Consider the following 27,804-nt stretch of genomic DNA (forward strand, 5'->3'; position numbering starts at 1 on the left):
TTTCGTTCCTTTTTATGGCTGAGTAATATTCCATTGTGTATATGTACAACATCTTCTTTACCCATTCGTCTGTCAATGGGCATTTAGGTTGCTTCCATGACCTGGCTATTGTAAATAGTGTTGCAATGAACATTGGGGTGTATGTGTCTTTTTGAATTGTGGTTTTCTCTGGGTATATGCCCAGTAGTGGGATTGCTGGATCATATGGTAATTCTATTTTTAGATTTTTAAGGAACCTCCATACTGCTCTCCATAGTGGCTGTATCAGTTTACATTCCCACCAACAGTACAAGAGGGTTCCCTTTTCTCCACACCCTCTCCAGCATTTGTTGTTTGTAGATTTTCTGATGAAGCCCATTCTAACTGGTGTGAGGTGATACCTCATTGTAGTTTTGATTTGCATTTCTCTAATAATTAGTGATGCTGGGCAGCTTTTCATGTGCTTCTTGGCCAGTTGTATGTCTTCTTTGAAGAAATGTCTATTTTGGTCTTCTGCCCATTTTTGGATTAGGTTGTTTGTTTTTTTAATATTGAGCTGCATGAGCTGTTTATATATTTTGGAGATTAATCCTTTGTTCATTGATTCATTTCTAAATATTTTCTCCCATTCTGAGGGTTGTCTTTTCATTTTGTTTATGGTTTCCTTTGCTGTGCAAAAGCTTTTAAGTGTCATTAGGTCCCATTTGTTTATTTTTGTTTTTATTTCCATTACTCTAGGAGGTGGATCAAAAAAGATCTTGCTGTGGTTTATGTCAAAGAGTGTTCTTCCTATGTTTCCCCTAAGAGTTTTACAGTGTTCGATCTGACATTTAGGTGTCTAATCCATCTTGAGTTTATTTTTGTGTATGGTGTGAGGGAGTGTTCGAATTTCATTCTTTTACATGTAGCTGTCCAGTTTTCCCAGCACAACTTATTGAAGAGACTGTCTTTTCTCCATTGTATATCCTTGCCTCCTTTGTCATAGATTAGTTGACCATAGGTGCGTGGGTTTACCTCTGGGCTTTCTATTTTGTTCCATTGATCTATGTTTCTGTTTCTGTGCCACTACCATATTGTCTTGATTACTGTAGCTTTGTAGTATAGTCTGAAGTCAGGGAGTCTGATTCCTCCAGCTCCGTTTTTTTCCCTCAAGACGGCTTTGGCTATTCTGGGTCTTTTGCATCTCCATACAAATTTTAAGATTTTTTGTTCTAGTTCTGTAAAAAATGCCATTGGTAATTTGTTAGGGATTGCATTGAATCTGTAGATTGCTTTGGGTAGTATAGTCATTTTCACAATATTGATTCTTCCAATCCAAGAACATGGTATATCTCTCCATCTGTTGGTATCATCTTTAATTTCTTTCATCAGTGTCTTCTAGTGTTCTGCATACAGGTGTTTTGCCTCCCTAGGTAGGTTTATTCCTAGGTATTTTACTCTTTTTGTTGCAATGGTAAATGGGAGTGTTTTCTTGATTTCACATTCAGATTTTTCATCATTAGTGTATAGGAATGCAAGAGATTTCTGTGCATTAATTTTGTATCCAGCAACTTTACTAAATTCACTGAGTAGCTCTAGTAGTTTTCTGGTGGCATCTTTAGGATTCACTATGTATAGTATCATGTCTTCTGCAGACAGTGACAGTTTTACTTCTTCTTTTCCAATTTGTATTCCTTTTATTTCTTTTTCTTCTCTGACTGCCATGGCTAGGACTTCCAAAACTATGTTGAATAATAGTGGTGAGACTGGACATCATTGTCTTGTTCCTGATCTTAGAGGAAATGCTTTCAGTTTTCCACCATTGAGAATGATGTTTGCTGTGGTTTTGTCATATATAGCCTTTATTATGTTGAGGTAGGTTCCCTCTATGCCCACTTTCTGGAGAGTTTTTATCATAAATGGATGTTGAATTTTGTCAAAAAGCTTTTTCTGTATCTATTGAGATGATCATATGGTTTTTATTCTTCAATTTGTTAATATGGTGTATCACATTGATTGATTTGCATATACTGAAGAATCCTTGCATCCCTGGGATAAATCCCACTTGATTGTGGTGTATGATCCTTTTAATGTGCTGTTGGATTCTGTTTGCTCGTATTTTGTTGAGGATTTTTCCATCTATATTCATCAGTGATATTGGTCTGTAATTTTCTTTTTTGTAGTATCTTTTTCTGGTTTTGGTATCAGGGTGATGGTGGCCTCATAGAATGAGTTTAGGAGTGTTCCTTCCTCTGCAATTTTTTGGAAGAGTTTGAGAAGGATGGGTGTTAGCTCTTCTCTAAATGTTTCATAGAATTCACCTGTGAAGCCATCTGGTCCTGGACTTTTGTTTGTTGGAAGATTTTTAACCACAGTTTCAATTTCATTACTTGTGATTGGTCTGTTCATATTTTCTATTTCTTCTTGGTTCAGTCATGGAAGGTTATACCTTTCTAAGAATTTGTACATTTCTTCCCAGTTGTCCATTTTATTGGCATAGAGTTGCTTGTAGTAGTCTCTTAGGATGCTTTGTATTTCTGCAGTGTTTGTTGTAACTTCTCCTTTTTCATTTCTAATTTTAGTGATTTGAGTCCTCTCCCTCTTTTTCTTGATGTGTCTGGCTAATGGTTTATCAATTTTGTTTATCTTCTCAAAGAACCAGCTTTTAGTTTTATTGATCTTTGCTATTGTTTTCTTTGTTTCTATTTCATTTATTTCTGCTCTGATCTTTATGATTTCTTTCCTTTTGCTAACTTAGGGTTTTGTTTGTTCTTCTTTCTCTAGTTCCTTTAGGTGTAAGGTTAGATTGTTTATTTGAGATTTTTCTTGTTTCTTGAGGTACACTTGTATAGCTATAAATTTCCCTCTTAGAACTGCTTTGCCGCATCCCATGTGTTTTGGATTGTCGTGTTTTCATTGTCATTTGTTTCTACGTATTTTTTGATTCCTCTTTGATTTCTTCAGTGATCTCTTGGTTATTTAGTAACGTAGAGTTTAGCCTCTATGTGTTTGTGTTTTTTAAGTTTTTCCCCTGTAATTCATTTCTAATCTCATAGCGTTGTGGTCAGAAAAGATACTTGATATGATTTCAATTTTCTTAAATTTACTGGGCTTGATTTGTGACCCAAGATGTGATCTATCCAGGAGAATGTTCCGTGTGCACTTGAGGAGAAAGTGTAATCTGCTGTTTTTGGATGGAATATCCTATAAATATCAGTTAAACCTATCTGGCCTATTGTGCCATTTAAAGCTTCTGTTTCCTTATTTATTTTCATTTTGGATGATCTGTCCATTGGTGTAAGTGAGGTGTTAAAGTCCCCCACTATTATTGTGTTACTGTCAATTTCCTCTTTTACAGCTGTTAGCAGTTGCCTTATGTATTGAGGTGCTCCTATATTGGGTGCATATATATTTATAATTGTTATATCTTCTTCTTGGATTGATCTTTTGATCACTATGTAGTATCCTTCCTTGTCTCTTATAACATTCTTTATTTTAAAGTCTATATTACGTGATATGTGTATTGCTACTCCAGCTTCCTTTTGATTTCCATTTGCATGGAATATCTTTTTCCATCCCCTCACTTTCAGTGTGTATGTGTCCCTAGGTCTGAAGTGGGTCTCTTGTAGACAACATATATATGGGTCTTGTTTTTGTGTCCATTCAGCAAGCCTGTGTCTTTTGGTTGGAGCATTTAATCCATTCACATTTAAGGCAATTATCGATATGTATGTTCCTATGACCATTTCCTTAATTGTTTTGGGTGTGTGTTTGTAGGTCCTTTTCTTCTCTTGTGTTTCCCACTTAGAGAAGTTCCTTTAGCATTTGTTGTAGAGCTGGTTTGGTGGTGCTGAGTCCTCTTAGTTTTTGCTTTTCTGTAAAGCTTTTGATTTCTTTGTCAAATCTGAATGAGATCCTTGCTGGTTAGAGTAACCTTGGTTGTAGGTTCTTCCCTTTCATCAATTTAAATATATCCTGCCACTCCCTTCTAGCCTGCAGAGTGTCTGGTGAATAATCAGCTGATAACCTTATGGGAGTTCCCTTGTATGTTTTTTGTCGTTTTTCCCTTGTTGCTTTTAAAATATTTTCTTTGTCTTTAATTTTTGTCAATTTGATTACTATGTGTCTCAGTGTGTTCCTTCTTGGCTTTATCATGCCTGGGACTCTCTGGGTGACTGTTTCCTTTCCCACATTAGGGAAGTTTTCAGCTATTATTTCTTCAAATATTTTCTCAGGTCCTTTCTCTCTGTCTTCTCCTTCTGGGACCCCTATTATGTGAATGTTGGTGCATTTCATGTTGTCCCAGAGGTCTCTTAGACTGTCTTCATTTCTTTTCATTCTTTTGTCTTTATTCTGTTCAATGGCAGTGTTTTCCACCATTCTGTCTTCCAGGTCACTTATCCATTCTTCTGCCTCAGTTATTCAGCTATTGATTCCTTCTAGTGTATTTTTCATTTCATTTATTGTACTGTTCATCTCTCTTTGTTCTTTAGTTCTTCTAGGTCTTTGTTAAACATTTTTTGCACCTTCTCAATCCTTGCCTCCATTCTTTTTCTGAGATCCTGGATCATCTTCATTATCAGTATTCTGAATTCTTTTTCCAGAACGTTGCCTATCTTCACTTCACTTAGTTGCTTTTCTGGGGTTTTATCTTGTTCCTTCATCTGGGACATAACCTTCTGCTGTTTCATTTTGTCTAACTTTCTGTGGTTGTGATTTTATTCCACAGACTGCAGGATTGTAGTTCTTACTTCTGCAGTCCACCCTTTGGTGGATGTGGCTATCTAAGAAACTTGTGCAAGCTTCCAGATGGGAGGGACTAGTGGTGGGTAGAGCTGGGTCTTGTCCCTCTGGTGGGCAAGGCCATGCTCAGTAAAGCATTAATCTACTTCTCTGATGATGGGTGGGGCTGTGTTCCCTCCCTGTTTGTTGTTTGACCTAAGGCTACATAGTTCTGGAGCCTACAGGCTGTTTTGTGGGGCTAATAGCAGTCTCCAGGAAGGTTCACACCAATGAGTACTTCCCAGAATTGCTACTCCCAATGTCTTTGTCCCTGCAGTGAGCCACAGACACCACCCCCCACCCCACCCCCCCACCTCTGCAGGAGACCCTCCAATACTAGCAGGTAGGTCTGGCCAGTCACTTGTGGGGTCACTGCTTTTTTCCCCTGGGTCCTAGTGCTCACAAGACTTTGTGTGTGCCCCCCAAGAGTTGAGTTTTTGTCTCCCCCAGTCCTATGGAAGTCCTGCAAATGAATCCCACAGCCTTCAAAGCCAGATTCTCTGGGGATTCCTCCTCGCATTGCCAGACCCCCAGGCTGGGAAGCCTGACATGGGACTCAGAACTTCCACTCTAGTGGGAGAATTTCTGTTGTATAATTGTGTTCTAGTCTGTGTGTCACCCACCTGGCAGGTATGTGATTATACCATGAATGTGCCCCTCCTACTGCCTCATTGTGGCTTCTTTGTCTTTGGATCTAGGGTGTCTTTTTTGGTAGGTTCCAGTGTTTTTGGGTTTTTTTTGATGGTTTTTCAGCGATTAGTTGTGATTCTGGTGTTTTCATAAGAGAGGGTGAGCACATGTCCTTCTACTCCACCATCTTCAGCTAACCCATCAAATATTTTCTTTCTTGTATCAGAGTTAATCATAATTCTTGCCAGACAACTTTAACAGCTCTGTGGCTTTTGCCTTTATAAGCCACTGACTCTTTCTTTTCCAGAAAACTCTTTGGGTTTTACCTGAATCTATCTCCTGAATTGCAATTTCTAAGACTCCAAGTAAACTCTTTTCTAATTTGCAGCCTTCTGCCTTTTTCTTGGTTGATGGTATGGACAGAGGCTTTTAAATATAGATGTTTCCTAGGACTCTCCATCCAGGGTCTCTTATGTGCTTTCTCCCATGGCCATCTCATTTACTCTCACACCTTTAATTACAGTGACAAGTGTTTCCCTTGCAGCCTGAAGTTCTCCCTGATTTCCAGATGTGCATATCCTGCTGCCCCTCCCTGTGGCTACCCTGAAACTCAGCAAGTCTCATGCCGAACTCATGCGGAAATATTCCTTCCTCCTCAAAATATCACCCTTCTGTTCAAGTCAGAAACTGGGAAGTTCTCCCCTGCTTACTTCCCACATATTTCTCAGATCTCTCTACTTCTCTGCACCTCTGTTGCTGTTAGCAGCTCCTGATGGGTATCTCAGTTGTCCTAGCTCAATAGCTTTGAAACTCACCTCCCCCAAATCCCCAGCACTGCCCGCTTCCCCTGACTTCACTGTCCCTACCCTAAAACTCACTGCCCCTACAATGTACCCCACTGTCCCTCCTCTGCACCCCACTGCCCCACTGTTTCTCTCCTAAAACTCACTGCCACTCCTCTGCACCACTAAAACTCACTGCCCTTCCTGTGTACTGTACTGCCTTACACTGAACTGCACTGCCCCTCCCCTATACCTCACTATCTCCCCTGTACCTGCTGCCCCTCTCCAGTAGCCCCAGTACTCCTTCCCCTTCACTCCACTGCAGCAGAACCATCTTAGAAAACACAAAATTAGATATGTCACATCCTTATCCAAATGGACTCTCAAGGTGAAGTATGAGGTCTGGTGCTACTCTGGCCTATTCCCCTCTGTCCTACCAGATGTGGAAATTCCTGTGCCCTCCCTTTTTCCTGCTACTTTTTTTTTTTTTTTTTTTTGCGGTACGCAGGCCTCTTACCGTTGTGGCCTCTCCTGTTGTGGAGCACAGGCTCCGGACACGCAGGCTCAGCGGCCATGGCTCATGGGCCCATCCGCTCCACGGCATGTGGGATCTTCCCGGACCAGGGCACGAACCCGTGTCTCCTGCATCGGCAGGCGGACTCTCAACCACTGCGTCACCAGGGAAGCCCGTTTCCTGCTACTTTTTATTCATCTGCCACATCTCACTTTCAAAGTTACTTCTCATGGAAGCCTTCCCTGACCCCATAGACTAAGGAATACCTCCCTGTATCTTCTCTCTGCATTTCTTGTCTGTAGCCTTTACCACAGCAGTAATTTAAAAATCATTTGTGGAATTTGTTGCTTAATGCCTTAGTGAGCAATAACTCAGCACACTATGAAAAGCCCGGACTACCTATACAGGTTGCCTGAATTGGAATCTTGGGTCAGCTGTGTGTCCCTAATCAAATTCCTTAACCACTCCATGCCTTATCCATAAAATGAGGGTAATAATTGTGCCTATTTTGCTAAATAATTGTGAAGATTAAATGAGTTAACATGGGCAAAGCTCTTCCAATTGCCATAAGAGGTAAATACACAAGTTTCTTCCAGTTATAGGGAAATTCCTGAGCCTTTTTTCCTGCTTCTTGGGTTACCATCTACCAAAGGGAGGGGCATGTCGAGGTTCACATAAAATCTTGCACAACTTATGTGTGTACCTTTCCCTTTCTAGGTCAGATGATGCAGGGGTGAGCTCAGGTTACAAGCTTGGCAGGCACAGCTGTGCCTCTGCCCGTGCAGGTCACTGAGCAGACTCCTGAGGCTCATAGCAGTTAAAAGACTCCCAGGAAAATGCTCAGGGCTGTGCAGAATGGTGAGACCAGAATCCAGTCAGGTCTCCTCCCTAGGTCCCTCTGTTGCACTCACACGCCTTTCTGGAAAACAGACAGACAAGACAAAAAGACAGACAGAGATTAGGGAGGGGCAGGAGATTATAGTTGGGAGAGCCGAGTACCTCCAAGATATCAGTGTTTCCATGACTGTTGGAGGTTTGATCTGATTATCAAGACAAAAGTGCACTAGGATACACAATACCCAGAAACGGACCACCCCTGCCTCCCATCCCACCCCACCATGGAGCTTCTGCTGTAGCCTTGTTGGAATAAACCAGTCCCCAAAGTGATACTTTGGGGTCCCAAAGAGAGTTGTCCCTCTGAGGAATAGATAGGTGGCACCCAAGAGTTAATGTCATCTATTGCCCACAGCTGCCAAGCCAAAGTCATCTGGACTTTTATAAGAGTCCCTCACAGCCACCAAGGGAGCAAAGGAGAGGGATGAGGAGTGAAGGCAACTCCTAGGTGTTTCCAGGTAAAAGAAGTCCTCTTCTCATGAAGTCTCTTCCCCACGTTCTAGGAAAAATGGGACACAAGAAAATGGTCATGTCCCAGGTCTCGAGTGAGTCCCCGGGACGGGTCGCCAAGTGAGAGTCCTTGGCTTCACACAGGAAAGAATTCAGGAGGGAGCCGAAGTAAAGTTAAAGTAGGTTTATTTAGAGAGATACACACCCCATAGACAGAGTATGGGCCATCTCAGAAGGCAAGAGAGGTGACCCCAGGGCATGAGGTCAGGGTCTTAGAAAGTGAGGGTGGCCCCGAGGTGTGGGAGCGGTTAGCTTTTATGAGTTGGGTAATTTCATAGGCTAACGAGTGGGAGGATTATTCCAACTATTTTGGGGAAAGGGCAGAGATTTCCAGGATCTGGGCCACCGCCCACGTTTCGGCCTTTTATGGTCGGCCTCGGAACTGTCATGGCACCTGTGGGTGTGTCATTTAGATGCTAATGTATTACAATGAGCGTATAATGAGGCTCAAGGTCTACTGGAATTTGAATCTTCCGCCATCTTGGACCTAGTAAGTTCTAACCAGTTTCCTGTTCTTCTTAATGGTTGTGTCATTCTTTTAATGGTTGTGCCCTGCCCCCTTCCTTTATATGTCACCCTTAACCTATTTCAAAGCCGACCAGGGCCTTTTCATTAAAAATGACTTTTTTTTTCTTCCCTGGATTTATCATGACTTTGTTACTGAACACAATTTGTGTCCCTGATGCACAGACGCCAAATAAACTGAAACATCAGCGTTTGGAGCAGAGAAACGTTTATTGCAGGGTCAAGCAAAGAGAATGGGTAGCCTATGCTCAAAACCCCTGAGCTCCTCAATGGTTTAGGAGGAAAAGTTGTTTTGTCTTTTTTTGTTTTCTGTTCTTTTCTGGGGGGGGATGTTTTCATAGGCAAAATTTGGGGTGAGGCTGCAGGGTGTGTGACTTTCTTCTGATTGGTTGGTGCTGAGGAAACTGGGCAGTATTCCAGGAATCTTGTGCTCAGCATGAACTTACCATCTTCCACCTGGGTTGGAGCCTTAGTTCCATCAGAAGAACTCAAAGATATTGTTATGTATATTCCTTGAGGAGGAACTGGGACCCTGCCCCAACACTGCACTATTGTTTATTGACAGCTCCTTCCTTGTTTCCTCATTCTTCTCCCTTCCCTTGATTAGCAACTGTTTGAATCTGCCCTTTTGACTCAGGGACGGTCAAGGAGGCCGAATGAAGCCTATTTCCTACAAATAAGAAACGGGGGACACAGAAAGGTTTTTGTGCCCAGGAGGGCCCCACAGGGTCCTGCTCAGTTTCAACTTCACCTTTGCTATCCAGAGCCTGAAACTCAGCCTGGGTTGTGGTTCTGTCTTCTTCAGCCACATCTTGTGACCCAAACATGGGTGGGGGAGGGGGTGTGGAGCACATGGCCTAGAGCACTGATATCCCCTGGAGGGCCCCTTCTCAAGGCCGAGGAGATCAGCTCAGGTTTAGGGAGAAAGAGGCTGTCTGGCTTCAGACAATCTTCTGTCTCAGACTTCTCTTTCCCAAGTGACCATGAAAAGTTGCAAAAAAGGAATCTGCTTCCCTCTGCCACTTAAAACCCAGCTCAGAAAAATCTCACCTTCACCCAAAAGAGTAACAAAACCAAAAATCATGTGTTCCATATTCTCAGATTGTCCGTCCTAGTGGGAGAGTGACTGCATTTATTACTGCTAATCACAAAAGCAGACACCTCAAATTAATGATTTTAACACTTTTCTCTGTAAGGGAAGATGCAAGAATCTGGGCTCATTGAATTTATTCCTTAGATAAGCATCTTAACTCTATAGGGCCAGTATCCAAAGCACATCATGCTTCCTGTTTTTCTCTAACCTTGGCATGTGGGATTCTAGCTCCCCAACCAGGGATCGAACCCACACCCCCTGTGTTGGAAGTGCGGAGTCTTAACCACTGGACTGCCAGGGAAGTCCCTGTTTTTCTCTATCCTGTATTCCCCTCAGGGCGCACAAGTCGGGAGGGAGGGGCAGGGCTGCCGTGGCCGATGGCTTGATCCTTGTTTACTAGAATGGCAGGCAACACTCCCTGTCCACAGTGGACAACCAGTTGGTGTCAGAGAACTGGCGTTATGATAGCAGCAGGCTCTTCTCAGCACCTGGAAAAGCTGGTTTCCAAGCTCCTGCTCCAATAGGAGTCCAGTCTCTCTTGGGAGGGCAGAATTGACAAGGTGCACCTTATACCGCACGTTATCAATATCCCATTTTGATTCAGATACTGAGCTGGCAATGTAAACAGGTAAACACAATGAGGTCTCAGTTCTTGGTGGGTGATTAGCAGGGGAGAAAACATTGACAGAATATACCAGGTATCTGTCCACCCTCTCCTACCCAACTACAAGGTGGGTCTATGCTTACCCTCTCAGAACCCCAACACTGCCCACCTGCCTAGCACCTTCTCAAAGGACAGAGAGTGTGCCTGAGCCGAAGTTCTCTGCTGTCACCAAAGGCAGCTACGTGAAAATCTCCACAGGTACAGGAGACAGCCTTAAGGACGCTGAGGCCCCTGGATCTCTCATCTCAGTGGCCATCTTTGCCAGTGCACCTGGTTCTCCTTATATAAATTTGTCGAATGCACATCTGTTAGACTTTGGGCTTCTTGAGCAGATGGTTAAAGAAAGTTGCTAGTGGGCTTCCCTGGTGGCGCAGTGGTTGAGAGTCCGCCTGCCGATGCAGGGGACGCGGGTTCGTGCCCCAGTCTGGGAAGATCCCACATGCCGCGGAGCGGCTGGGCCCGTGAGCCATGGCCGCTGAGCCTGCGCGTCCGGAGCCTGTGCTCCGCAACGGGAGAGGCCACAACAGTGAGAGGCCCGTGTACCGCAAAAAAAATAAAAATAAAAAAGAAAGTTGCTAGTGAAATTTTTAGATCATGACCACAGAATATCATCTGGACGTCAGCCAAGCCATTTTAGAAAAATATGAGTTGTAAAAAAGGAGACCAAGATGAATTTGGTCCAGCCACTCTTAGCAACCCCACCCCCTACCTGCAACTTGATGAGTCATTGTTTGCTGAAGATGCTGTGTTGATATGATTTCAATATGAGCTTATACTCTTTTCCACTTCAAATCTTCTTTTCCAAAATATTTACTCAGAGAAACACTTAAAAATATCTAGGACTTCCCTGGTGGCGCAGTGGTTAAGAATCTGCCTGTCAGTGCAGGGGACACGGGTTCGAGCCCTGGTCCGGGAAGATCCCACATGCCGCGGAGCAACTAAGCCCGTGCGCCACAACTACTGAGCCTGTGCTCTAGAGCCCGCGAGCCACAACTACTGAGGCCCGCGCACCTATAGCCCGTGCTCTGCAACAAGAGAAGCCACCACAATGAGAAGCCCGCGCACCGCAACAAAGAGTAGCCCCCACTCCCTGCAAGTAGAGAAAGCCTGCGTGGAGCAACGAAGGCCCAACACAGCCAAAAATAAATAATAAAATAAATAAATTTATTATTATTTCTTTTTTGCGGTACGCGGGCCTCTCACTGTTGTGGCCTCTCCCGTTACGGAGCACAGGCTCCGGACGCGCAGGCTCAGCGGCCATGGCTCACGGGCCCAGCCGCTCCGTGGCATGTGGGATCTTCCAGGACCGGGGCACGAACTCGTGTCCCCTGCATCGGCAGGTGGACTCTCAACCACTGCGCCACCAGGGCAGCCCAATAAATTTATTTTTTTAAAAATCTAGAAATCACTCTGAATTTACCTTCAGTGGGTTGGAAGCAGGCCCCCATCTCAGAGCACACAGACACTTTCAAAGGTGATCCAGCTTGATTTGGGTGGGATTGATTTACCCCAACTATTAAGTCTGCACCTTTTCTGACCTGCAACGTTTTCAGGGCAGGTATCCTGGCCCCTTTACATTTTGACAAGATGTAGCAAGACCTGTACATAATAGGCTAGTACAGACATGACTTGTACCAAACCGTTTTTTAGCGGGTGATGGGAAAAGGGCAATCCCCTGCCATTTATTAGTGTGCTGAGGAGACAGCCCTTTGTCTTGAGGGGGTTACCAATCTGCTTGTGATCTCCTTAGCTATGGCCAAGATACGCGAGTGAAGACTGGCCCTTCTCATTAATGTGTGAATCTGCTTTTCCATTTCTTAAGAGAGTTCTGCATCTTATGGGGATTTCATAATACTGCAGCGTACTCTGGTGATTATACGCACATTAATCATGGTGCTCTCGTTGTTGGCTATGGTTCAGAGGGAGGATAAAATTCCTAATCTGTATGGGATGGTCAAAAGGTACGGATGGAACCCCAGGGCTTTGCCCTTGATGAACTTATGATCCCTAATAACCAGCCTGCAGATGCTGGGTGCCTTAGGTGTGGGGCAGGGCTGCAGGAGAGCCTGGTCATCCAGTCTTCCTCCCAATGCTCCTTTGCCAGCTAAGCTGCCTTCTTATGCATGTTACCTAATCTGTAGGCTTGTTTGCATTGGAGCACTTGTAGGCATTGACCATTCCTTATAAGACAAAACAGTATCAACTTTTGTTACTAATAGAAAATGCACCTGGGTTTATTTGACGGAACTGGGGAATTGACAGAAATGTCATCAAATTCCCTCCATTACGCTGCAAGCAGAAGTGTTTGTGCCTGATCAAAACTCTGCTTTTGGTAGAGTAGGGAAACTATCTCACAGGAGAAAAGCAACCAGGACCAATCTCCAAGTCCAAGGTAGGCACAGACTTGTGCCTTCTCTTCCACTTGTGCCATGATTTGACTTAAGAATAGCAAGGGACCTTCCCACCACTGGCTTTATCTTTGTTTTTCCCAGTGGCAAGAGGTCTGGAGACAGAGGCTATATGAAAATGGCAGAGGTTGGGTGAAACAGCTATGGTGTTACCAGAAGTTCATCCCATCCCTGGTGTAAAGAAGCAGTTACTTCCTCTCTCCTCTAGAGAAGTCAGATCAGATGACCAGAACTATCTATCTGAGGCCCAGAAGTTTCACAAGGTGATGCCTGACACCCAGAGGGCCATTTTCAGCATCCTCCCACCTCAACTTCTCTTTGTCAGGCCAACGGACCATCTCTCTCAGCTGTGCTACTTGTTACTTTTTAAACTAAAATGAAAAGTCAAACGCAAATATGAATTCAGTGAGTCGAATTTTATTATGCACCTGTGGATTTATGGGAACAATGCCAAGGGATCAGATGAACAGGGAGGACAGATGTTCTTCAGATGTGGGGCCTCTGAACATCCACGGCAAGGTAGAAACATAGCTCCCCTGTCTGCCCAGCTACCCAGGGAGGGTGGGAAGGGAGTAAGTCAGTCAGTTCTCCTATCTTCCGGAGGAGCTTTCTCCAGAGCAGGTAACCGCATTGATTCTTCTGCATGGGAAGAACCTGGGATTTGAGTTGCATCACCCAGTAGGGTTTCCGAATCCAGGGGGAAGGTAACCTTCTGATTAGCTAAGTACCTTGGTCAGGTTTGCGTAAGTGAATGGCGGACTCCCTCACAATATTTGGTGGGTACTGAACGATGCACAGCGTCCCCCAAGGTTTCAATTCTGTCACATTCCCTTTCTTTCTTACTTAAGATTTTCAGATAAAATACACTAAGTAGAGTAGTGCTCCTCTTGGGATCATAACCTCCCCTCTTAATGGAATCCTTGGGCAAGAGTGCACAGGTGGGTGGGGTAAATGTACACGGAATCTGGGTTCTATTTGGAATTTTCCCCTCCCTTGGCCTTCAAGATTCATATTTTTCCCTTTTCCTGGCAGATCAATCCAAGAGGCAAACTATGTAGAAAACAAAGAGCCTCAATAGTTTATTTCTTGTTCAGGGTTATGACCAAATTATTTTATTGCATTTACTGTTCCTGGGTATGTAGATGAATCTACACACAGTAATCGTAACTATAAAACCGTGTAACTCTTTCACTGAGTTTGTGGCAGCAGTGTCTCTCAACGTGACAATGAAGTGGCTGACAAGGAACAAAGGGCCTTGCATTCATTTGCCCAGCCTTACTGCCTGCTAATGGGACCCGACATACAAATACGTAACGCATGCCTGGTGGCTGGCTTTCTGATTTAGTCACTGATACTCTATAGCCTCTGTGCTTTCTCATCATTGAGCTGCGCCAACCTGGCCAGTCTGCCAGGAACAAGACCGTGGTTTTCATTGCTTGCGGTTTCACTACCAGTGGCCACTCCCAGCCCAGAACCCCACGCAATGAAATTTAAAGGCTATGTGCAGAGGACATCCACCCTGGGAGCAGAAGCTTGGATCTGAATCCTGCTTCCAATAGAACTGAGAGTAAGCTAACCCAAGTTTGTATTGACTCACCTGTGAATTGGCAATGACAGCAGAACCTCAGGATTATCTAGTTTTATGGGTTAAACTGTGTCTCCCCATCCCCCCCAAATTCATGTTGAAGTCCTAACCCCAGTACCTCAGAATGTGACCTTATTTGGAAATAGGGTCATTGCAGATACAATTAGTTAAGATGGGAACATACTGGAAACAGTAGGGTAGGCCCTAATCCAATATGACTAGTGTCTTTATAAAAAGGGAAAATTTGGAGACAGACACATACACAGGAGCACCATGTAAAGATGAAGGTAGAGATGGGGTAATGCTTCAACAAGACAAAGGATATCAACAATAGTCGGTAACCACTGAGGCTAAAGGAGAGGCATGGAGCCGATCCTCCCTTTACAAGAAACCAACCCTGCTGACACCCTGATCTTGGACTTCTGGCCTCCAGAACTGAGACGATGAATTTCTGTTGTTCTAAGCCATCCAGTTTTTGGTACTTTGTTACAGCAGCCCTAAGGAACTAATACAACTGGCACACTAAGTTAATATATAATGTAGAGAATGACTTCACCAAAGGTTCTGTTGTTTCCCCTGCTCAGTTCACCCAGCCAAGGAACCTCTCATTCACTGGAGCTGAGCTCCCCTTTCCTAGACACGACCCAATGGGAAAGGAAACTTAAGTGCCTTTCAAACGACGATGACTTCACTTCTAACCCACAAGCATACACCAAGGACCTTCAGGGTGCAAAGAAAGGACACTTTGGGGAGCGTGTGCCAACATACAGTTTAAAATGTGGGCTTTGCCTTCCATGAGCTCACAATCCCTAATAACCAGCCACCCTCACAAATAAAAAGGTTTCCATTTGGCAAGAAGCTGTAAAGCCCCCCACCAAGGTTTCTGAGCCTGAAAGGGCCATCTCATAATTGTGAGGTGCTCTTGTGGACCAGATGGTGACCAGGACTCAGACTTCTGATGACATGACATGGTCTGCTGTGCTTGGCCCTACTGCCCTTGTGCCCACGGGTCCCACCCCGCCTTCCTGCCTTCCTCCTAACCCATCACCTCATCTGCAGCTTCTTGCTGTCAGGCAGAAAGTACAGTTACCTCCAGACCTCAGGGTGGGGTGGGAATTCAGACAGCACAGGATGGGAGTATACTGAAAGTTAGTTGGTAAGGGACAGACCGCCCCCCACCCCCGACAAGGGGTCACTGCAGTAGGGGGCGCCCCGGTCCCTCCACCGCTTGGGAAGCACTGGACAGGGTTCTCCTAGACCCGATAACACTGGGCAAGTCAAAGCTGGTGGTGACACGCCCTCCCAGCTTCTGGCACAGCAGAGACAGAACGGATGCTCAACTGGCCACGATCTCATTTCTACCTGAGAGTAAAGGTCAGGAGGATGTGGTCTCCGTCCTGGGGAGGAGTCTGGAACCGAGCACGAGCAGGATGTGCTCTACCCAGGCTGGAGCTGCACCCAAAAACGTGTGCGCCCTTGACTCAGTAGGAGTTCAGCGCCTGCTTGGACCGGCGCTTCATGTGCAGGCGCTGGTGGCGGAGAAGGTCAGAGTTCTGGGAAAAGCTTTTGACGCAGTACCGGCACTGAAAGGGCCGGGACTTGTCCACATGAGTGCTACTGCGGTGCCGGGCCAGTTGGTCGGGACGCTGGAACACCTTCCCGCAGTCACAGCACTGGAAGCGCAGCTTGGCCTTGCCCTTTGCCAGTAGGGCGTCGGAATCCCCGCCCACGGTCCCCGATGCCTCCTGCTCTCTCTTCTTCAGTAGCTCGAGTCTGTCTGGCTGCAAGTGTATCCGCCTGTGGGAGAGCAGGTGGGAGTTGAGGCGGAAGCTCTTCCCACAGGCACCGCACCTAAAAGGTTTCTGGACCTCGTGGGTCTCCAGGTGCCCATCTAGGTCCTCGCTGTCACTGAACAGCTCCCCGCACACCGAGCACTCATGTGGCTTCTGCTCCCTGCGACTCCGCAGGTGCCGGATGAAGTTGACCCTCCAGCGGAAGATTTTGCCACAGTTCGGGCACACATAGGACTTTTTGGAGGAGGTCTGCACCTCACCCCCTGACTCAGGGCCGCTCCGGTGGGAGGTAGGGAGGCTGTGCTGCTTCTCCGTGGGGCTCTGCAGCTCGTCTGTGCAGTAGGGGCCGAGCTGGGAGTCCTCGTCCCCAGAGCTGGAAAGAACAATCTCGATGGTCACCTCCTCATCCAGGCTGTTGTCGGGAAATGGTGCATCACCTCCGGCTACCAGAAAGCAACATGGAGGTCAGTGGTGCTGCCCAGGCCACACTCTAGCCCCTATGAACCCTACCCAGGAAGGTTCAGCGTGGGTCCAGGAACCCACATTTTTGCAAGGGATCTTCCGGTTGCAGATACCTCTGGTGTTATCTAGTGGCAAGGAAACCCTTAGCCACACTGTGCCAACATCCTCGGTACCTCTTTCTCCTCTCTCCCTCTTCCCTACCTTTTTCTCCTAAGCCCCCAGACCCAATATATATATATATATTTTTTTTTCTAGCCACTGAGACCCCTCCAAGCTCTAAGAGTCTGCATGTAAGTCTTGAGCATTTACACATCACGTAACCTTGACTTCCTTAACCAGGCATGGGGAAAAATCTGTCAGGGTACATTAAAAGCCTTGAGAGAGAAGAAAACACTATATTCTATAAACAGACTGCCAGGAAGCTGCCAGCTACCATACTCTGAGCACTTAAATGCCCCAGGGATTGTGCAAGACTTCTGACGTGCCCAGTCCCATTTGCTCCTGGACACACCCAGTGATACCTTATTTGCCACATTATAAACATAGGCAAACTCGGGTGATGTGCCCAAGGGCTCAGGGCTGAAGGGGAGTTGAGCCCTGCTGTGATGTCAGAGCTGTTCAACGGTCCCAGACTGCCCAGGATCATCTCTCCCTCTCAGTGTCGTATCAGAGGCCCACCGACAGCCACTAGTGGTGATGCGTAGAGATGTCCTGCACTTTATAAACTGACTAGAAGAAGCTCGTTCAATGGATCCCAAGCCCGTGATGTTGGAAAGCTGTACCGTGGGGAGGAAGTGGGTGGGCACTGGGGAACCTGGTATGAAGTCCTGGCCTGCAGCCCAGAGCCCACTGCGCAGCTCTCCTCAGGGCTGTTTCCTCACTTTTGTGAAATGTGGGGCTCAGGTCTAAAACAGGGGTGGGGGGGGCAGTGGTGCCAGGCCCTTCAAGATATTAGTGGGAATATGGTTATTCTGGACTTAATTGCTGGAGAGAGGAGAGTTCTGGCAGCTTAGGGAATGTGAGAGCAGGTGAAACCAGACAGAGCATAGCAGGAAGACCCAAAGCCACAGAGAGCAGGAGAGACAATGGGAGGGGCAGAGTCCATGGGGGTATCTGTCCATACATCACAAGACAAGTGTGAGGGGGACTGGGTAGAATGTGAGACTGGGGAGTGGGAAGGGAAGACTTGAAGATTTAGAAAATTTTCAGTCTACCTATACTGCAAAAAATGAGAAAGTATATTCTGGGAGAACACCAAGGGTGTGGCAGGACAACCTTGGATCCAATCAACCTTCTCGGAAGCCAGGAATGGAGATGAGATAATCCAGGAATGGTCTGAGCTACTGTAAACTGCATGGGAGGCCTACAGTGTTTCTAAGAACATTATATGAGCCAAAACACTGCCATCTTGGAATAAAAAGGAAGGAGCCAGGATGAACTGAAGGAAGGCTCTCAGACTTCCAGAACAAACTAATAGAGCTATCTGGCTGCAAACATGCATCAACCTTGAAGGAAAAGGAAGACCAGCCCCAAAGGCAGTTCAGAGGTTGACAGGACTGCCACTGCATCCACAGGCCCAGAGTGTGGACACAGCACTGAGCCAAAGATGAATCTCAAGCCCTAAAATCTAACGGAATTTGCCCTGCTAGGATTCAGGCTTGCTTGGGAGCCATCAGTCTTTCTTCTTTTCAATCTTTCCCTTTTGGAATGAGAGTGTCTACTCTCTGCCTGTCTTACCATTGCATTTTGGAAGCACATAACTCGATGTCTGGATTCACAGGTTCACAGCTGGAAGTGAGTACACCTTGAATTTTACCCAAACCTGATTTAGATTAAATCTTGATGATGCTGGAATAGGTTAAGGAGTGTTGGGATAGGGTGAATGTAGTTTGCATATGAGAAGCATGAATCATGGGGGAACAGAGGGTGAAGTGTTATAGGCTGAACTGCATCCTCTTCCTCTTAAAAATACGTTACGTTGAAGTCTTAACCCCTAGCACCTCAGAATGTGACTATATTTGGAGATAAGGTCTTTCAAGAGGTAATTAAGTGGGGGCTTCCCTGGTGGCACAGTGGTTAAGAATCTGCCTGCCAATGTGGGGACACAGGATCTAGCCCTGGTCCGGGAAGATCCCACATGTCACGGAGCAACTAAGCCCGTGTGTCACAACTACCGAGCCTGCGCTCTAGATCCTGTGAGCCACAACTACTGGGCCCGCATGCTGCAACAAAGAGTAGCCCCCGCTCGCAGCAACTAGAGAAAACCCGCATGCAGCAGCGAAGACCCAATGCAGCCAAATATTAAATAAATGAATAAATAATTTTTTAAAAAAGAGGTAATTATGTTAAAATGAAGTCAACAGGGCAGGACCTAATCCAACAGGTATCCTTGTAAGAAGAGGAGGTTAGGACGCAGACATGCAGAGAGATGAGCATGTGAAAACACAGGGAGAAGACAGCTATCTACAAACCAAGAAGAGAGGCCTCAGGAGAAACCTACTCTACTGAAACCTTGATCTCAATCTTCTAAGCTGCCAGAATGTTGAGAAAATCAATTTCTGTTGTTCGAGCCTCCCAGTCTGTGGTACTTTATTACAGCTGTCCTAGGAGACTAATACAGTGCATATAGGATGACATCCCCTTAAATCAGATGAAGTGACCAAAAATAGATGCATAGTTTCTAAAAGGGGGGAAATAAATCAACAATAGTGCTGTGTGCCATTGACACAACAGTGTAAAGAATTCCTAGCAGATGAGATGAAACTCATAGATGTGTTGCCCAAAACACCACAGAGAAAGAGTGACACCAGGGCTGGCTCAGCTCAGCACTGATGAGTGCAAGGGGTGCGGCGGGTGGAGAGAAGGGCAGAGGGAGGCTGAATTGGCTGTGAGGATAATGGTAGAGAAAACAGGGAAGTTATTGGTGTAAGTGCTTTTACATGTATTAAATCATTTAATCCTCAACAATCATAATTCCACAAGGTAGCTATGACTATTATCTCTGTCTTACAGGAGAAAAATTTAAAACCGAGAGATAACGTAGATCAAGGTTCAGGGGAATTGAGCTCAACTTGGGGTGGGGGGGGGGTGGGTGCTGCATACCAAAGCCTCTGGCTGTGCTGTCCCATGGCCAGGGAACAACCAGGCTGCTGTGTGTTTTCAGGGGGAGAAAGCCCATGACCAGGTTGATGGCTAATTCCTCAAGAAAGGCAATCTGTGGCCTGGGAATGAATTATTCCCTGTCAGCTGGGGGTGCTAAGGAGAGAAGCAGGGAGGACAGGAAGCTAGATTTTAAAAAATAAAGAAACGCACTATAACTAATATATTCTTATAATGTTAGGAGGCGGAGGCTTTCTTAAGCAAGACACAAAATCAAAAAAGAGATGAAGAACTGCATTTACACACTAAAAACGTTTTTAGAAAACCATTTATGTCCTAAAAGTCCTAAAAAGTCCTTATGTGGGTCCTAAAAACCCACAGAAACAAAGTTAAAAAACAGGAGGAATTATGTACAAATACTAAGAGGCAACAGATTGAGCCCCACAATTTTGAGTTTCTACTAAGTCTTAGAAAAGGCAAGCGAATGTGGAATTAAGAGCATGGGCCTGGAGCCCTATAACATGGGTTCAGATCCTCAGTCTGATACTCAGCCTGTGAGTGTCAGACGCTACCTGGGCAAGAGACTTCAGCTTGGGGGTCCCAGCTGCAGAATGGAGACCTGTTATGGAGACCTGTTATCATAGTACCTGTTATGGGCCAAGAGTTTGTGTACCCCCCCAGAATCTGTATGTCGAAGCACTAACTCCCAATGTGATGGTATGGGAGGTGGGGCCTTTGGAAGGTAATTAGGTTTATATGAGGTCTTGAAGGTGGGAGCTTTGTGATGGGATTAGTACCTTTATAAGAAGAGGAAGAGACAAGGGCTCTGTCTCCATGAGAATGCACCGAGGAAAGGTCACACAGGCACACAGGGAGAAGGCAGTCAACTACAACCCAGGAAGAGAGCCCTCACCATACAATGAACCTGCTGTTGACTTGATCTCAGACTTCTCAATCTCCAGAACTGTGAGAAATAAATTTCTATTGTTTAATAGGAAATACCTCTATGGTATTTTGCTATAGTAGCCTGTGCTGGCTGAGACAGTATCTATCTCAGAAGGTGCGGTAAGGATATAATGCACAAATCATGTAAAGACCTTACACTGGTGCAGTGCTTTGGACATAAAGACATAGAGCTTACCAAATGTGAAGGGGGAAGGGGCAAAAAAGAAAAAAAGGACTAAAGAGTATTAACTAAGCAATTCACAGAGAAAACACAATAAACAAGAAAAGATATTCTGGGCTTCCTGGTGGGGCAGTAGTTAAGAATCCACCTGCCAATGCAGGGGACATGGGTTCGAGCCCTGGTCCGGGAAGATCCCACATGCCACTGAGCAACTAAGCCCGTGCGCCACAACTACTGAGCCTGCGCTCTAGAGCCTGCATGCCACAACTACTGAGCCCGTGTGCCACAACTACTGAAGCCCGCGTGCCTAGAGCCCGTGCTCCGCAACAAGAGAAGCCGCTGCAGTGGGAAGCCGGCGCACCAAAATGACGAGTAGCCCCCGCTCACCTCACCTAGAGAAAGCCCGCGCACAGCAACGAAGACCCAACGCAGTTCCCCCGCCCAGCAAAAAAAATAAAATAAATAAATTAAAAAAAAAGATATTCCATCGCAGTGGCAGCTTTATAATGTGCTGGTTGGACTGACACGAATGGAACCAGTTGGGAGGGTCCCTCATGAGCGTGGATGTGGACCCTTCACCTGCTGTCAGAAGTGTGGGCAAGGCCACCAAAATAAAAATGGTGCCTATTCTTTGCAATCTATCATCTCTCACTGATCTCAGATAGCAACCCTTAGCTTCTTGCCATTTCAAAGTATATTCTGTGTCAGAGCCCAGCAGAGGGAGAGTGGAGCTAAAAAACTGGGGATTAATGACTGTCCACATTCTATAAGGATGCTGCCAGGGCTGAGACATGCTGTGGGCAGGAAGAGGCGGAAGAGGATTCTAAATGCATCTCAAGGGACTTCCCTGGCGGTCCGGTGGTTAAGACTTCACCTTCCAAGGCAGGGGGTGCAGGTTCACTCCCTGGTCGGGGAGCTAAGATCCCACATGCCTCGTGGCCACAAAAACAAAACGTATCTCGAGAATCAAGCTTTCATCAGGCAGAACTGAGAATGGGCTACACATGAAAAATCATCCTCAGCAAGCTCCTTAGAAAACCAGGGGTGAGCATCAAAGCTTGTGGGGATGGAGTACTGCCCATGTAGACCGACTGTAGATTTACATCAGCATAAAATCCCTTTTGTCTACACAGGAGAGGGGGCGAACACAAATGGTCATGAACCCTGCACGGTGGTAGGTGGAAACACCAAAATATCATGCAAATCTTGCTTCCAAAAGGCATCACGGATTGTGCATGAGTCAGTCTGGATGGCTGCAAAAAGTCCTCCATGACACAGTGGGTTCAAGTAAGGACCGGAGACTCGGGTGTGATATTTGGAAGAATGGCTGAACACTGACGACATTAAACATGGCGGGATTTTAGTCTTCGCCTCTGGAGGTGGCAACTTTTACCAGCATTACTTGGAGTCTAAATGCTGCCGAGGGCAGTTGGAGCACATTCTCCAGAGGGCCCCTTTTCAGCATGCTGTAAACCTGTTCTCTAATTCCAACACTTTGTCCGGGGAGTCCGGTCTTCCTTGCTCAGGGAAGAAATACACAAACTAGGTGGCCAACAGCACTACATCAGCACCCTGACTCAACCCACAAGAGAAAGGAAAGGAGGGGAGGGTCTCAGATTGCGAGTGAGCTGGAAGAGAACCTAGCAAAACAAAACTAGGGCAGGCAGTTGGCAAGGAGCCGTCAGCAGGAACTTCAGAAAGTTCAATTCCTGAACCTACCACCAGCACAAATGTATACACATACCCAACACGCATGCACGCACACACACACCATGCACGCATACATTCACACACAGACATACACACATGCACGCACCACACACGCACCACATACATAAACACCACACTCACACGTGTATGCCCACACACATGCAGACATGCTCACATGCATACCACACGATGCCACATACCATACACACCACACACGTACGCTCACACACGCAACACACCAGACACACTATACATACATCACACATGCCATCACCACAGGCCATATCACAGCCCCACGCTACATGCACACACAAGCTCGCATACACACCACACACACACATATGCACACTCAAGCCACACATCACACAGCCAGGGGCACACTCCCCCGCACCCTCTCAGGCGTTCCTTTACCTGGGCAGGTGCTTGGCGGGAGCACCGTCTGCTGGCAGATTTGGAACTCCGGCACCTGCGGCTCATCCCGTTTCCTTCTTTCTTCTGTCTGGAATGGCTGGAGACTTGGGAAGTCTTTCCAGAGAAGAAAATGAAAACATTGATTTTCCCTGCAGCTGCAGCACCACCTGGGGGTGGGGGGGTGCATCTTAACAGATGCCAGGCTGTGATCCAAGAGTAGGCCTAGGCTCCCTCTCAGGGCAGCCACTCAGTAAATGTCTGTTGAGCAAATGAATCTGCAGGCAAAATGGGCCAACACCACGAACGTGGGTTTTGAAGCTAGATAGGAGGAATGTGGATCCTGGTTCTGCCCCTTCCACTTGACTGTGGACAAGTAACTGCCATCCCTGCTGGCATTTCCATTTTCTGTGGTGGGATTTCCAGTACTCCACGCAGACGCTGCATAAACGCAGCCTGGACAGGGCCTGCTGGGGTAGAGACGGGATGGGAAGCTAGCCACACCAGAGGCCCTGGATGCTTGTTCCCGGTGGGGATAGTGAGTGAAATACGGACCTGCTCTGTGCCAGCTTTAGGTCCCAAAGGGGAAGGGGTCAAGGGTCTGCTGATGACACCGTACAGAACTCTTTCCCCCGAAGGAGCAGACATCTTGAGGCGTTACAGCACAGTGGTTACAGATACAAGCTCTGGTGACACGGAAAGCTGGGGGTGGGGAGGGGGCTGGGAAATGCTGCTGCTGAACTGTGTCATGTCAACCAAGCCCGAGCGCCACCCCCCTGCCTCACTTTCCTCACACTACCTGCAGTATGTGGCTGGATGGAGTAGACAGGTGAAGCGGCCAGAGGCACTGTGCCCAGTGCCCGGCCAAGAGGTGGCACACCCTCCTCCTCCCCTACCTGACCTCTGGAGAGCATGTGACCTCACTGGTAGAGGGGCCACTGGGTTGTCAGCACAAGCCAGGTGTCAGTTATAGCAGAGGAGAAAGATATTCCTATTACATCCTAGTTCCTGGCTGATGAAGTGCAATCCCCACACCTGGCAAAATTAAAATCCCCATATTCTTTCTGTAAGGAATGAGGGACGAGGCAAGACTTGTCCTACCAAGACATGGTCCAGTGGTGACAGAGGGCTGCAGAAAATTGGCAGAGGGAGCAGGTCTGCCTCTGGCTGGCAGCGGCCTTCCAACCCGCTCTATTCACCAAGTTCTGGTATCAATACTCACCTGCGTAGGAGACCTGGGACACATCCTTCCCCTGGAGGTCCTGCAACTCTGGAACACGTGGCTCATTCTCCTCTCCTTGGGAGAGATCCAGCTGGGCAGCTGGGTCATCTATTCACAGAAAAGGGAAGGATACACATTCATCAGTGATCTGCTCCCACAGGAAACCAGGGTGGGAGGAGAGAGAAGCTGCCTGTCCCAGGCAACTCTGGGACAGGTAGAGAAGAGAGAAGTTGGAGGGACATGTGACAGGCCATGACACCAACAGGGGCCACACAGGGCCACAGAGAAGTGGAAAGACCAGCGCAAGCAGGGAGAGGGAGGGGGAGGGAAGACACTAAAGGGGAAGCTGTGGGCCTGGGGCAACTCTTTCAGGCCTGTCAGAAAAACAGCAATGAAGAAATCCGTAGGACAAGAATGACAGAAGAAAAGCAAATGCAAGGGATACAAGTTATATTTGGTTTTGTATGCAAAACAGGCAGCTAACAAGCCTAACTTACACGTCACAGCAGCAGGCAATGGTCAACCTGCAGAGTGGCCTTGGGGCCACTGTGTACAGGTGACCTCCCATCAGGGCTTGGGGGTGAACAGTGAGGTCAGACATGGGCCCCCTAGATCCCTGGTCTCAGGAGAGAAGGAGAGTTAAGTCTTACCTGGAGGCAGTGAGACGCCGCAGTCCTCCCCAATGATGAACTCTCCGTAGAAGCCAGTCTGGGCAGGGTCTAGAAGGGACCAGTCCTCTTCTGAGAAGCAGAAGATCATATCCTTGAAAGAAGAAACCCGGTTCTGAAACCACAGAACAGGTACACCTCAATCCAGGGACAAGCTAGGGGAGGGATGCTACAAACAAGTGGGAAGGAAGACGGGGTTGAGGCAGAGCGCCCAGCAACATGTGCAGATGGGAGGAAGAAAAAGCAGACAGGCTGCTCCAGAGCTCACACTGATTCCCTAGTTCTAGCCTGAGACCCACCTTGGATGCATCTGGTTTGGCAGAATCCGAACAGTGAATGCCTCACAGGGTGGCCAAGGATGTACAGAACAGGCCTTCCTACACAGTGCTGGGGAGGCTGCAACCCACAACTCCCAGGCAGGCAAATGTCCACCAGATTACCCACGTGTTCACCCTTTGATGCAGAGATTCCATTTCTACAGTTTATTTTCACATGTGCAGCATGAGGTCTGTATGAGCTCCTTCGCTGCAGCACTGATGATAAGAGATAATAGTTAAAGCTGAAAACAAGGTCTATGCTCATCAACAAAGAACTATTTAAGTAAGCTACAGGACATCCTACAAGGCCTGATCACACCCTCGTTAGAAAGAATAAGGGCTTCTCCGTACCGCGTAGGAAGCCCTCCAAGGTGTACTGTTACATGAAAAGCACCCGGCCAGAGGTTGTCTAGATTGTCCCTGTGTGCCCAGCACCTAAAAGTCTTGACTGCCAGTTGCTTCTGCAAAAGGTGCTAGGACCCCCGGGGTTATGTGCAGGAGGGAGACTTTTCTTACACTGTGTTATAAACCATGAGAATGTGTCAAAAATTAATTTTAATTTCTGAAATGATGGCATATCCACATAATACCGGGAGTCCACAAAAATAAAGAAGTCATTTACAAAATGGAAATGTAATTCTTAGCCAGTTAGAGCATGAAGCTAGGTTCTCAAATTTCCTCTAAATACTAATATGACAATTGGTGGTATATGTAAATGTCATTGAAAAATTATTTGTTTTGTTCGTAATAATCTGGAAACTTGATCATCTGATAGAATATGTGGGAGAAGTAAAATGTGAAAAGATGGGGCTTCCCCAGTGGTGCAGTGGTTGAGAGTCCGCCTGCTGATGCAGGGGACACGGGTTTGTGCCCCGGTCCGGGAAGATCCCACATGCTGCGGAGCGGCTGGGCCCGTGAGCCATGGCCACTGAGCCTGCGCATCTGGAGCCTGTGCTCTGCAATGGGAGAGGCCACAACAGTGAGAGGGCCGCGTACCGCAAAAAAAAAAAAAAGTGAAAAGATGAACAACTACTGGTCTAGTTGACATTTCTGTTTGTACCTTCTAATCCCAGAAGAACAGAAATACATACACGTATTATTTCTACTAAGCATGTCATTATATATTGGCTTAACAAGCACAGGTTTTCTGCAAAGTGTTTCAATCACAAAACATTTAAAATAAAATTCCATTTGGGTTTGTTTTTTGTCTTTTTAAAAAAAAGCCCTTTATACAGTTAATTGAAAAGGACTTCAAAATAAAATTTGGGGGTAAAAATGCAACCCACAGTACTTCTGTATAATATACTAACATCTGTTTTTCTTTTTTTTTAAAAAAAAAAGAAAAAGAATTGACAATATTTTAAACACATGTCCTTGCAGCTAAATCTCTGGAATATTACCAGTTACTGCCATACGGTTGCCCAGGGGCCAGGTGCCAGCTGTGGGGGTTGGTGGGTAGATGGGTGGGTGGGGACCTGGGTAAGGAGAATTTTCAATGCATCTCCTCTGGTACCTTTGGACCCTTCCTCCCCCACATACGTGCTTTTTAATTTTTTAAATTAAACCTAGAGAGTAATACAATGAACATGAAGGATACACCACTGTTCAACTAGAGTCAATAAATGAACATGTGGCCCTTTTGTCACATTTCCCCCTCTCACATATATGGTGATTGGGTATGTTCACTCGTTCTCCTGGATATCTGGGGAGTTGCAGGTATCACAGGTCGTTACCCCAACATGTGACAGAGTGTATCTCCTAAGAAAGATGTTACTCTCCTACATCAGCACAATTCTTTTAGCACAGTGGCTCTCAACCAAGTGGACTGATTCTGTACCCAGAGGATATCGGGCAATGTCTGGAGACATTTTTGTCACCACTGAGGGGTGGGCACTACTGGCATCGAGTGGGTGGAGGCCAAGGGTGCTGCTCAACACACCCCTACGGCCCAACTCGACAAAGAACCACCCAGCCAAAATGTCCACAGAGCCATGGTCAAGAGACTGCTCTACAAGGCAAAAAATACACAAATCAATTTTCACTGCAAAGCAAAGGGGCTGTTACAGCGGAGGATTCCTGGACTGAATGTCAATATCATGACATAGTATGAGTGTGTTTCGTGTTTGGTAATTGCAATCATTGTTGCTTTTGCTGTGGTCATCCATTTACAATGCTTGGTGTCAGTTTATTTATCTCTTGTAAAAATAAAATACAGTGTGTGAGTGTGAAAAAAAATAATAGTACTGCTAACTGATAATAACAGTACTGCTAAAAATAGATAGATAGATGGTATTATTGTGAGGGCTAAGAGATAATGTACGTTGAATGCCCAACACAATACCTGGCACAGAACAGATTTCAATAAATGTTTCTTAAATGAATAAATAAATGAATATATTAAAAAAGAAAAAAAAAACTGCTCTACAACCGAGAAATTTAATATTGGTTCAGTAATATCACCTACTGTCTTCTGAATTATGAAATAGCATTACCCTTTCAAGGAAAAATATTTTGAAGAGTTTCACGGGTGACTGTGACAAGAGGTCAAGATTGGGAATTGCTGGGTTAAAAGCTTTCTAATGGGCCCCTAGAAATCTTGCTAAACATACATTGTCTTAAAATGTCAGTCATCTGGGATATAAATAAAATTCAAC

At 46.1% G+C, this 27,804-nt stretch overlaps 1 protein-coding gene across 2 annotated transcripts in view; it reads right to left on the minus strand.

Annotated features, from left to right (window-relative positions):
* Window positions 1-13,163: 13,163 nt before the first annotated feature.
* Window positions 13,164-27,804, minus strand: part of ZNF496 (zinc finger protein 496) — a 39,857-nt gene continuing 25,216 nt past the window's right edge. Inside the window, exons 7-10 of one of the 2 annotated variants that reach the window (XM_060008164.1) lie at window positions 24,816-24,927; window positions 24,166-24,273; window positions 22,947-23,060; window positions 13,164-16,581 (exon numbers count right to left, since the gene is read on the minus strand). In XM_060008164.1, coding sequence (XP_059864147.1) covers window positions 15,827-16,581; window positions 22,947-23,060; window positions 24,166-24,273; window positions 24,816-24,927 — 1,089 coding nt within the window. In that variant the 3' untranslated portion in view covers window positions 13,164-15,826. Of the gene's footprint in view, window positions 16,582-22,946; window positions 23,061-24,165; window positions 24,274-24,815; window positions 24,949-27,804 lie in introns of both variants that reach the window. The other variant, XM_060008163.1, reaches the window with a different exon arrangement.

The sequence above is a fragment of the Delphinus delphis genome, chromosome 3, assembly GCF_949987515.2.
Source record: "Delphinus delphis chromosome 3, mDelDel1.2, whole genome shotgun sequence".
Lineage (NCBI taxonomy): Eukaryota > Metazoa > Chordata > Mammalia > Artiodactyla > Delphinidae > Delphinus > Delphinus delphis.